Below are 13,258 nucleotides of genomic sequence, written 5' to 3' on the forward strand. Positions count from 1 at the left end.
CCCTGGATACCTATGGACATGAAGATGGGAACAACAGACACCGGGGAATAAAAGAGCAGGGAGGGAAGGAGGTGGGTAACGGTTGAAAAACTACCCACTGGGTACTATGTTCACTATTTGGGTGATAGGTTCAATTGAAGCCCAAACCTTAGGACTGTGCAACATATCCATGTAACAAACCTGCACATGGACCCTCTGAATCTAAAATTAAAAAAAAAAAAAAATTTAAAAATTCACCTTTAAAACAAACAAGAAACTTAAAACCGGCAATGCACATATAATGCAATGGAAAGGAAATGGAGAGAACTGGTGGCGTAAAGGATGAATGTTTTCTCCTAGTGCCTTATCATCACTGCTCTGCGCTTGGCTATTCTGGGCTTCTTGCTACCTGTGGAACACGCCAAAAACATCCCTTTACCTTCCTCACAAGCTCTCTTCTTTGTAGGTACATTTGTAATGTAGTTCTTTATAATGCTTTTCCTCTGGGAAAAGTTTTTGTCATTTCAAATCTACTTCTATCACAAAACAATGTACAACTGATGACTTGAAGAAAGGAACTGTGACTTTATTTTTGCATCTTTAGAACCTAGAATGAAATCTGCCTCAAAAGAAGCAAAGCATATTGTCATCTTGATGTGAGTTGGATTCTGAACTTAGCCAAGAATCCAAGAATTTCAATGTAAACAGTATCTGACAAAAAAAATGCCTTAGTGCTGCTTTTCTCACCAGAAGTTACAACAATATTATCAGTAGTAGCAACACTGGATATCATTTCTTGAGAACTTAATGTGTTCCTGGCACACTTCTTAGAAATTTTACAAATATATATATTTTTGAGACAAACTCTCCATCACAGCTCATTGCAGCCTCCACTTCCCAGGCTCAAGTGATCCTCCCACCTCAACCTCCTGAGTAGCTGAAACTATCAGCATGCGCCACCCAAACCAGCTGATTTTTGTATTTTTTTTGTAGAGATGGGGTCTTGCTAAGTTGTCCAGGCTGGTCTTGAACTCCTGGATTAAAGTGATCCTCCCTCCTTGGCCTCCCAAAGTACTAGCATTATAGGCATCAGCCACCGTGCCCAGTCTTATATATTACCCTTAATCTTCACGGTAACCTTATGTTTCTTTAAATATTGCATTTTACCACATTTGACAAAAATCACATCTACTGATTATAGTAGTTAATGAAACATCATTACTTTATAAGACCAAAAAAGGGAGGAGAATGTTGAAAACTAAAGTATGATACAATTCTTTCTTCCCTCTTAGAATTTTTATTCTTACCAAAACAGTTCTTTTAAAGTCATTCAGACATTACAGTAACAACAATATTAACAAAACAAAGTCCACATGAGTGAAAGCAAGGACAACTACATTAAAAAATGCCTCCAATTATTACCAACTGTAAAATGCCACTAATTTTAAGATACACTCCAGTTCCAGAAATGTTAACATGTAAAAAAATAGGCATCTTAGAAGTTTTGAAACATGAAATTTCTCTGAAAGGATAAGTTACTTGCTCTGTGGATTACACAGATAATAATCAAGGCCTTGGGATTTGAACACACATGAATTGGACTTCAGAGCTTTTTCTAATCATGTCATGCCATATCCTGTTCTATTTGAAAGTTCTTTCCTTTACCTAGTTATCTATTGGGGCATTAAATGATGATTAAGAATCAACAGTAAGTAAACAGAAGAAAAAAACAAGAACACATACTTGATCAAGTTATTTTTATTTCTAGGAGAAAAAAAGGTACATAATCTGAACAGGGCATCTCCTCCAAAGTAGTTTCTAATTTAGCAGAGATAACAAGTCCACAAGTCTATTCACAGGATCAACATGAGTGTTATGACAAAGAGAAAGTGTAGGAAATGTACAGAAAGGAAGAAGTCTCCAAGGACATTTAAGGTGGACCTTGAGGGTTAGGTAGGATTTCAACTGGAAGAAGATATCAGGATAAGGCATTCTGGGTAAAAGGAATAACACGAAGAAAAATGGGGAGTAGAGTGGAGGGAAGTGCCATTCGTGTTAAAAATAGTGAGTAATTTAAAAATTTCTATAAAGCAGTTTAAATAAGTAGCAAAGAATAAATGAGAGCCACACTTCTACACCAGCTAGAAGGAATTGCAATAACCACAGAGCAGGAGAATGATGACCTTGCAGCAGGTAGGGAGGAACAAATGAGATTATCAAAAAAGCAGAAGCTACAGAAGACAAAGGATCAAACTTCCAAGTCTTGAGATAGGTCAGGAAGGAGGCTGGACTCCAGAATAAAGAGACAAGGTAGAATTTTAGATACTTCAGGGTTGGAGGGGCCAAGTGTTTACTGTTTAACGTCATTCATATGAAAGGAATGAATGAGATGACAAAGGGAGAGAGAGAAAAGAAAGAAGGAAATAAGCAAAACATCCCCCTGTGAGGAAAGAAGAGACAGCAAAGGGGAACAAAAAGGAAGAGTGATGGAAGGAGCTGGGCAATCAGAACTGTGAACCCTTACGGAAGCTGTGCCCAGAAGCTGATGCACAGTAGATATCAGGCTATTTACTGTCAAATGAATCAAAAGTCTGATGAGGAGATGATCAGGTTAGGGAAGGCAAATCAACCTACATATTCCAAAAAGACATAATTTTTTTTGTATAACATATGAAATATAATTTTTAAAGAATACAAAACTTTTCAGAATACTCACCAAACATCCATACGTCACTAGCTGAGGTAAAACGTCGAAAATTGATTGACTCTGGAGCCATCCATTTAATAGGCAATTTTCCTTTGGAAGCTAGAAGATTAATTTTAGAAAATAAATTTTCCTTGTTATCTGCTTAAGAATCTAACAGAGCTAGCTGAGATTTTCAGTATCAAAGGAAAAAGCTTTAACTATTTGAATCCTTGAGTCTTCCATTTCTTTGGGAGAACTACTTTTCATTTCCTTGATGTTTTGAGGTCACTTAGGGGTGAGGAATGGTTAGATGGTAGATAAATAAAATACCAATGTCCTTCCCTCTATAGAGAGGCCAAGAACAGGGAGGGAGAGCAAACCTCGGTTTACCAGGGGTTTAGGTGCAGGTATTAGGTGCAGCTCCATTATATAAGATTCCACAATTTACAGAAGAGACCCTTATCTGTAGGTTAGAATGCTTGCTATACACGTCCTGCTAATAATAAATAATATGTAGTCAATCCTCACTGGTGGTAGTTACGTTATATAAAGTTGTTGCAAACACAGAACCCCTGCTCTCAGGAGAAATATGTACACATATATTACACAGATTACAATCTTCACTCATAAAACAACTCATTCTGGTAGGTTCTATTTCCTTTAGAAAAGGAGGCTCAGATGTGTTAAGTGACTTGCCCAAGGCTGCCCTACTAACAGGTGCCAGAGTTGGGATTCAAACCTCTTCAACCACCAGAGCCTGAGCTGCTGGCTCTGCCGTGTGCTGTCCCCTCCCAGCCCTGACCGTCTTCCCTCCTCTGGCTGCGAATGGAGGGAGAGACTGCAGCCTTGCTGAACCTCAGCTGCATATGTGAGTATTAGGGAATACTCAATTTTTTTGTTGCTTTGTGCATGTCCTCAAATGACCATGAAAGCACCTTGAGTATGATTTTGGGAATTACAAACATATGTTAGCCACTAGGTGAATGCACCAGCGCAGACTCCACAAATAATCAGGCATGTGAAGGGCAGGAAGGGGCAATGGGATGAGAAGGACTTCTCTAGGGAAGCCTGAAATCAGCTCCCTTTTCAGGCCTAAATGTTTTCTTTGTGCCACAAAGGTAAACCACTCAAAACCTTAGTAAACATTTCCTCAACTGCTGAGTTCTCAAGATGAACAATCCCGAGTCCTTTTTTTCAAGGAATGCTCATTCTAAAAGGCAGACAGAAATATACTCAAATTTGGTACAAGGTGTAACAGAGATAGTGAATACATGCCAAGTGTCCTGCAAGTGGAGAGGAAATAATGACTGAGAGGATGATCAGGGAAGGCTGCAGGGAGAGGATTTAAGAGCAGAAGGGGTTGGTCAAGGGAGCAGGGCACAGGAACAGCACCCTGATTCAGAAGAGCATGGAGCATGAGCGGCTGGGCTCTGCCAGCATGTCAAGGGTCTGGACTTTCTTCTGTAAGCAATGAGTTGCCTCTGAAGACTATTAGAATTCCTAGAAAGAGGAGCATTTTGAAGAATCTCTAACCTTTTGGAGTTTGTACTTATTTCTATAGCCTAATGGAATGCATACTTATTAACCTTTCTGAGAAGATATCTGTGTGAATTTGTCAACTGCCTGTTTAAAATGTTGTTCAAATGATACGAAAATTTGGACATCATACTACTTGGAACTTAGCTCTTTATTGGAATTCTAGGACTTGGGACAGTTAAGATTGAAGCTGGATATAAATGTATTTAGAAATAATGAAAAGCTGACTTCGTCTTTTTTAAGTTAAATGACTAAATAATTAAAATGAATGAACAACTGATTTTCTTTTCATATATCAAAGGATCATTTAAAAATAGTGACAGGTAGCTGGGCACAGTGGCTCATGCCTGTAATCCCAGCACTTTGGGAGGCCAAGGTGGGAAGATCGCTTGAGCCCATGAGTTCAAGACCAATCTAGGCAACAAAGTGAGATCTCATCTCTACAAAAAAACCAAAAAATTAGCTGGGCATAGTGGCGTGTGCCTGTGGTCCCAGCTACTCAGGAGGCTGAGGCAGGAGGATGACTTGAGCCCAGAAGGTTGAGGCTGAAGTGACTTGTGCTCATGCCACTGCACTCCAGCCTGGGCGACAGGACGAGACCCTGTCTTAAAAAATTTAATTTAAAAAATTAGGCCAGGCGCAGTGGCTCACGCCTGTAATTCCAGCACTTTGGGAGGCCGAGGTGGGCGGATCATGAGGTCAGGAGATCGAGACCATCCTGGCTAACACGGTGAAACTCTGTCTCTAGTAAAAATACAAAAAATTAGCCGGGTGTGGTGGCGGGCGCCTGTAGTCCCAGCTACTCAGGAGGCTGCAGCAGGAGAATGGCGTGAACTTGGGAGGCGGAGCTTGCAGTGAGCCCAGATAGTGCCCACTGCACTCCAGCCTGGGCAACAGAGTGAGACTCTGTCTCAAAAAAAAAAAAAAAAAATTAAAAATGAATTTAAAAAATAAAATGGTGACAGGCAATAATATACAGAAGATACATGGACAGAGAATAGTCATGAGATTAAAATAAGAGACTAGCTTTTCATGTAAAAATCTGGGCTCATTTTGTTGCAATATAAAAATCAAATACCCTAAGAAAGAAACTGGCCTTTGTAAACGGGTAGTCATAATTAGTAGTATTAATAGCACAATATGGATTTATCTAAACCTTAGCTAAAGTTCTAGGAGTATGAAAACATTATTCAGAAAAATATTAGTTCAGTAATAATTTGAAAAACCAATTCAATGATTCCAAGATTGGCAAAATTAAAGACAACTGACATGAGCTAGATTTCAGTTAAAAAAAAGTAATGGAGGCTGGACATGATGGTTCATGCCTGAAATCCCAGCACTTTGTGAGGCGCAGGCAGGAGAATAGCTTCAGCCCAGGAGTTTGATCAAAGACCAGCCTAAGCAACATGGCGAAACCCCATCTCTACAAAAAATTAGCCAGACATGGTGGCGCATGCCTGTAGTACCAGCAATTTGGGAGGCTAACATGGGCGGACTGCTTGAGCTCAGGAGGTCGAGGCTGTAGTGAGCCATGTTTGCACCACTGCACTCCAGCCTGAGTGACAATGCAAGACCCTGTCTCAAAACAAGCAAACAAAAATCCCACCAAACTAATAGATCCAAGGTGCTGGAGTTAGCAGCCTCCATATTTTTCAGTCAGATCCCCTTCACTAAGGCAATCAACACAACCAGCCGCATCTGGTGTAAGATGATGGTGTGTCTACTGATTGAAAGACATTGGAGCCGATTTGAATTTCTGGCTATTACAAATACAACTGCAATGAACATTTGAGTATGGTTTTGTGTACAAGTTTTCGTTTCTTCAAAAGAAATGTCCAGACGTGCAATTCCTAGGTCATATAATACTTGTATGCTTAATTTTTAAAGAATTTGCCAAACTCTCTTCCAGAATGCCTCTACCATTTTACATTCCCAGCAGCAATTTAGTTTCTCTGCATCTTCGCCAGCATATTCTTTAACAACTGACAGGTATGTACTGTAATCCCATTGTATTCTTAATTTGCATTTTCCGAATGGACACAGTTGTGGAACATCTGCATCTTCACATGCTTATGTGCAATCCATATATCCTCTTCAATGAAATGTCTCTTCCTATTTTACCCATTTCTAAGTGCATTCTTTGTGTCATTTTTTACTAAGTTTCAAGAGTTCCTTTTATATTCTAGATAATAGCTTTATCAGATACGTGGCTGGCACGCATCTTCTCCTACTCTGTAGCTTCTCTTTTCATCCTTTTAATGGGGTCTTTGGCAGAACAAAAATTTATAATTTTTATGAGGTTCAGTTTATCAACTTTTTCCTTTTATGAATCCTTATTTCTGGTGTCAAGTCTAAGGATCCCTGGTCTACCCCAGATGCCAAATATTTACTCTTGTGTTTTTTTCTAAAAATTTAATATTCTGTAATTAACTCGATAATCCATTCTGAGTTAATCTGAAATGGGATTCAGAGGCTTAAATTGAGGTCTATTTTTTGCCTAAGGATGTCCAACTGCTCCAGCACCATTATTGAGAAGGCTGTCGCTTCCTCCATTTAGTTGATTTTATATCTCTGTCAAAGATCAGGTGAGCATATTAGAACATACTGTTTTTAGAAATACGTTAAAGATTCCAAGCCTATTTCTTAGGTACTACTCAGATTTCTTACCTTTGTAGTAAGTACTATCTTCCATATATCGGGATAATCCAAAGTCTCCTAATTTTACACAATCATTTGAGGACACCAGAACATTCCGAGCAGCAATGTCCCTGATAAAGAAGAATTTGAGACAATAAGACTTAAAATAAGAAAAACAAACCTACAAGCTCATATATAAAGACATACCAATAGGCACTTTGAAAGACAGCTTATATACAATGAGAGCAGATTACATGATATTATAGGATATATATAATAAATCTCATACACACACACACACACAATTTACTTCATATATATTCTTTTTGCCAGATATTTATCCACTAATATGATGATTATTTTGAATGATGGCAAAGTATATTCTAAAATAATGAAAATCCTTATTACTGTTCATAAAACCATATTACCAACTGCCTTAACTGATAGACAGTGATATACAACTGGGGCCTATAACACTGCCATTCCAAAAGAGATATCATTAAATAAGAGTTGCCTTCTGAAAACTTGATTTTGCTGATGCAGTTTATTTTTTTAGAGACTTAGTTTTTATTTTTTATTTTTGGATGAAGTTTGTATTAATGCCGGATAACAAAACACCAATTCCAATATGATACTTGGCAAACAAATTTTAAGGGTCTTTACTTGCATTCAAACAGAGACTCAGGCTATAAACAGAAATTCCGCAGAATGCCAACAGATGTCACTCATAAGGCTGTGTTGTCCTGGAAAGTTCCAGGACAATATTTGTTTCAGAGAACACTTCCACATGTTCACTGCTCTGCTGCCAAGTACAGGTTCTCTATAGTGTTTGTGTAAGGAATAAGTGACCTGAAAGTATCACAATGTTTTAAACTCCACGTGTGTAAAAATCCTGTAAATGTGTATTAACAAGCCACGGCATCTCACTCTGATAGGACATAATGCAGCATGACTTGCTATTAACTGTGTACAATAGATTCAAATGGTATACAGAATACAATTTTGCAGAATTGGTACAAAACTGTACCAAAGGGGACCCTGGGTCCAAAAGGGTCCAAAGAGGGTCCAAATGGGTCCCTGTTTCTTGATCATTACTTTTCAGAAGGGAACTTAACAGCTTTATGACTGTATCTTACCTGTGTACAAATCTTTTGCTCTCTAGATATGCAAGAGCTGTACTAAGCTGATAGGCATACAGGATCAAAGATGCTAGATCCAAACTGTATTTCCTTACTTGCAAAAATGACCTCAGCTTTTGGAACAATGACCAAAAGAAAAAAAAAAAAAAAGGAATTAGTGGCAGTGAATCGAAATCAAAAGCAAAAAAGCTACATTCAACAATAATGCTGTTTTCAGTGCATTTTTAATAATATTAGAACGGCTTCAAGTCTCTTCTAATAATGCATAATAAATGAAACATTTAAACTCTGGATTCAGGTTATTTTTTATTTGAAATCCTATCGTGAAATTAAAATCTTTTTGACTACCGACAAATTTCTTAGAAAATATAGAAAGATAAGCTTCAAGGGAATGAACAAAAGCACAGTACAAATTATTGCTAAATAATAATAACTAGAAGAAAAAGATCTAGTTACTATTCAAACAAGGCTAATACACAGTCAGTTATCTCCTCTTCAAACCTTATTATGACTCTGGGAAGGTATGAGGATAATGTAATGAGGAGAAAGCAGAGACAAGAAGGAATCTCCCCTCTTATTTCCTTCCCCATGAAGTTGTGGATGCAGAAGCACAGAACAGTCATGTTGGGTATTTATCACACTGTACTTACTTGTTCATGCTACCACTGACACCATTAATAGAAATGCTAACATGGCAAAGAAAGGCAGACACAATTAATATCCTAATTCTAAATAATCGATGAGAGAAACATTTAGCCATATTTTTTGAGCCAGAAGAATTAGCAAACTCTCCAAAAGCAAAAGCTGAAAAGTACCGTGAACAAGAAATTATACATAAGCACTCCATTTGATTTGGTGGAGGAGGAAGAGCTGTTCAGCTGATGAAATCACACAATGCTCCCCCCGCCCACCCAGTGTTTGATTCAGCAGGCCTGGGGTGGGGCACAAGAACTTGTTTAATGAGTTTCCAAGTGTTGGTGATGCACTGATTTGTTTCTGTATTCTGGAGACAGTGAGAGAGCTATTCACTCGATTACTCACATTTTTAAAAGAAAGTACGGCCATGCGCGGTGGCTCACACCTGTAATCCCAGCAGTTTGGGAGGCCAAGGCAGGTGGATCACTGGAGGTCAGGGGTTAGAGACCAGCCTGGCCAACATGGTGAAACCCTGTCTCCACTAAAAATGCAAAAATTAGCTGCGCATGGCAGCAAGTGCCTGTAGTCCCAGATACTCAGGAGGCTGAGACAAGAGAAGTGCTTGAACCTGGGAGGCGTAGGTTGTAATGGGCTGAGATTGTGCCATTGCACTCCAGCTTGGGCGACAGATACTCTGTCTCAAAAAAAAAAAAAGAAAAAGAAAAAAGAAACTGTGATTTAAGTGAATTGGTTTAAAAGGTATTACTAGCCAGGTAATCCCAACACTTTACGAGGCCAAGGCAGGAGGATCACTTGAGCCTAGGAGCTCAAGACCAGCCTAGGCAACATAGTGAAACCCCGTCTCTATCAAGAATTAAAAAATCAGCCGGGTATGGTGGCATGCACCTGTAGTCCCAGCAACTCGGGAGGTTGAGGTGGGAGGATCGCTTGAGCCCAGGAGGTCGAGGCTGCAGTGAGCTGTGATTATGCTACTACACTCCAGCCTGGGCAACAGAGGGAGACTTTGTCTCTCAAAAAAAAAAAAAAAGATGCTACAAAGTGAATTCCCAAAAAGATTAAGGAAATGTTTAGATTTACCTGAATTTAGCATTAATTTACCCAAACTCCATTAAGATTCATCCTCAGATCACTGGGCTAGTTTTTTGGGCAATGGCACCAGAAAGAAAACAAAATAAAACCAAACATTTGGCCATCTGCTGCTACCAGTCCTGATAAAGTACTTGGCTGGGGAAGATATTGCTGCCAGTACTGCATAAGGGGATGCTTTGGGAATTTAATGATGAAGATATTTATACCCATATTTTCTGAACCAAAACCACAACGACATACATCCTAAATCAGAACTCTCCTGAAAATCCAATATATAAACTGTTTATATTTTCCTTTCTTAAGCAAAAGATATCAAACACTGAGTCCAGAAGGTAAGATTTGGGGATCACAATACCTCTCCAAGTGTGCACAGCTCCATGATTATCCAGACAGGATTCTCTGTGATGACTCCAATCAGCTTCACAATATGAGGATGGTCAAACTGACGCATTGTTACTAGGAAAAAAGTTCTCCATAGTTATTCTTTTTTTTAAGACGGAGTCTCGTTCTGTCACCAGGCTGGAGTGCAGTGGTGCAATCTCGGCTCATTGCAATCTCCACCTCCTGGGTTCAAGTGATTCTCCCGCCTCAGCCTCCTGAGTAGCTGGGACTACAGGCGCCTGCCACCACGCCCGGCTAATTTTTCGTATTTTTAGTAGAGATGGGGTTTCACCATGTTGGCCAGGATGGTCTCGATCTCTTGACCTCATGATCTACCCGCCTCGGCCTCCCAAAGTGCTGGGATTACAGGCATGAGCCACTGCGCCTGGCCTAGTTATTCTTTTGAAAACTCTTTCAGCTTTTCTGAAGATTAATTCAATTAAGACATAATGCTGGCAATAGGGGAACTTTAAACTCAATTCCATAGGTCAGTTCAGATCACAAATGGGCATAAATTGGCACAAAAAGGTATGTCCTACTATTGAGGTGTAAGATAACCACTAAGAAAAATCCTTCCTTCCTTCTGCATATGTGGCGGGGGGGGAAGAAGAAGAATGAAGGAAGGGGAGGAGGAGGAGAAGAAAGAGGAGGAGGAGGAGGAAGAGGAGGGGGAAGAGGAGGAGGAGGAAGAGGAGGAAGAGGAGGAGGGAAGAGGAGGGGAAGAGGAGGGGGAAGGAGAGGAGGGGAAGGGGAGGAGGAGGAAGGGGAAGAGGAGGAGGAGGAGGAAGGGAGGGGGAAGAGGGGGAAGAGATGGAGGGGAGGGGGAAGAAGAGGAGGAGGAAGGGGAGGGGGAAGAGGAGGAGGAGGAAGGGGAGGGGGAAGAGGAGGAGGAGGAGGAAGGGAGGCTGAAGAGGAGGAGGAGGAGGAAGGGGGAAGAGGATGAAGGGGGAAGAAGAGGAGGAAGGGGGAGGAGGAGGAGGAAGGGGAGGAAAAGGAAAGGGAGGAGGAGGAGGGGGAGAAAGGAAGGAGGAGGGGGAGGAAGGGGAGGAACGGAGGAGGAGGGGGAGGAAGGAAGGAGGAAGAGGGGGAGGAAGGAAGGAGGAAGAGGAAGGAAGGAAGAGGAGGGGGAGGAAGGAAGGAGGAGGAGGAAGGGGAGGAGAAGAAAGAAGACAACCACTATTTCTTTTTTCCTATGGACAGATCTGACCTTGGACTAGCTTCCTAGGTTTTCCTCTAGAAATGTGATAAGTAGGAGTGACTAATTCATTTACTAAGCAATCATCTTTACAGTAAAAATCACTCCTGACTGGTAAATTGCTGGGGGAGGAGGTGAAATGGGATTAAAAATACCTGTTGGAAAGCTATAGCTAGAAGCTGCCCTGAGTGTGGAGACTATGGTAACTGGGTGTGTTCCTTGCAAGGCCCTGGAAGCCACAACCCATGGGGCATTCACAAAGGATTTCTATCTTAGACATAAATGGTTCCTGCATCCACCACTGTGGTCTTGTCCTCTTAAATTTAACTGGTTGCTTTCAGGGCCCTAAAAAAGACTTTCTGCTGGGCATGGTGGCTCATGCCTGTAATCCCAGCACTTTGGGAGGCCGAGGTGGGCGGATCACCTGAGGTCAGGAGTTTGAGACCAGCCTGGCCAACATGGTGAAACCCCATCTTTACTAAAAATACAAAATTAGCTGGGCATGGTGGTGTGCGCCTGTAATCCCAGCTACTCAGGAGGCTGAGGCAGCAGACTCACTTGAGCCTGGGAGGCAGACATTGCAGTGAGCCGGGATTGCACCACTGCACTCCATCCAGCCTGGGCGATAGACTGAGACTGTCTCAAAAGAAAAAAAAAAAGTTTCCAGGACAGCCGTGAGGACTTTCACATGAAAGAAATGCCAGCTGCTGCCTTTTTGACATACTTTGTTTATGGTCCTGTACTACTCTCAGGAGAGTCTGATGCTAAATGTGGCCTATGGCAGTAACATGAGTTTGACTGCCTAATTGAGCCAAGATGACCAAGAGGACACTGCATATAGACATACGTATCTGTGTGTGGACATGTATGTTAAGGTGTATGCATTTATAATTTCTAGTATCAGGACTAAGAAGGTTACTTGTACAGTATACTAGGATCAGCAAGACACAGGACAGACTTCACAGAACTATAGGATCTCAAAACTGGAAGTGATTTTAAAGGTGACCTGGTCCAGTGGGTCCAAAAACACCTGATTTCACAGACTATAAAAATGGGGAAAAATAATTCTGATGCCAAGCAAGGAAATTAGAATAACAGAAGTAATTTAAAAAATATGATCAACATGTAATATTGCCAACATGTTACAGAATAGCTGGTATCGCCCATTGTGAGGAAAAACTGTGAAAGACTTTCAAATGGACAAAACACTATTAGTGGGTGTTCTGTCTAGCTCACTTATGTGCTTTACAAGTTTTCCCTCATATTCCAAGAACAGGACCTGGTAGTTTTTTTCAACAAACAACAGCAACAAAAACCCATATAATGTAAACACCCAGCACATAATCCAAAACATATAATTAAATCTCACCTTGTCACATTCAGTTCATTGCTTATACCATGATATTTTTGGATAAACACTCAGGCACCCAGCATATTCACAACTGTACTTTCAATTTACTATAAGTAACTATTTATTATAACTTTTGGTTTTATGTTATTCTCACATATAATTATCAAGCCTTTCATATTTCCTCAGAAGTAATTATTAGAAATACAAAACAGCACAAGGCTAAGAGAGTCTTGTGGCCACTAGGAAACTCTACCCAAACTGAACTAAAAATCAACACATAAAATAGTTTCCCTTGTTATTTACCCATCTGGGGCAGAAAGCTAAGGCCCAGGGGCTGCCATCTGCTTTTGTAAATAAAGTTTTACTGGAACATATTCTTGCTCATTCTTTTCTGTCCTGTCTGTGGATGTACAATGACAGAGCTGAATACTTGGGACAAAGGCTGCATAGTTTGCAGAACCTAAAATATGTACTATATGGCCCTTTAAAGAAAAAGTTTAACAATTCCTGATTGAGGCCATATTTTTTCTTTTATATATAGCCTGGTAAAGCCCTACAGAAGTTTAGATACACTACATCTATCACATTTCCCTGAAATAGCTGCTGAG

At 40.4% G+C, this 13,258-nt stretch overlaps 1 protein-coding gene across 7 annotated transcripts in view; it reads right to left on the reverse strand.

Annotated features, from left to right (window-relative positions):
* The window catches only part of PTK2 (protein tyrosine kinase 2), a 289,297-nt gene that overhangs the window by 101,025 nt on the left and 175,014 nt on the right, over nt 1-13,258 (reverse strand). For all 7 annotated transcript variants that reach the window (XM_030795169.1, XM_030795171.1, XM_030795168.1 and 4 more), the window contains 4 exons: nt 10,079-10,179; nt 7,975-8,090; nt 6,869-6,969; nt 2,696-2,785 (listed from right to left, as the gene is read on the reverse strand). In XM_030795169.1, the coding sequence (XP_030651029.1) occupies nt 2,696-2,785; nt 6,869-6,969; nt 7,975-8,090; nt 10,079-10,179 (408 nt within the window). The remainder of the gene's footprint in view (nt 1-2,695; nt 2,786-6,868; nt 6,970-7,974; nt 8,091-10,078; nt 10,180-13,258) is intronic.

Source organism: Nomascus leucogenys, chromosome 16 (assembly GCF_006542625.1).
Source record: "Nomascus leucogenys isolate Asia chromosome 16, Asia_NLE_v1, whole genome shotgun sequence".
NCBI lineage: Eukaryota > Metazoa > Chordata > Mammalia > Primates > Hylobatidae > Nomascus > Nomascus leucogenys.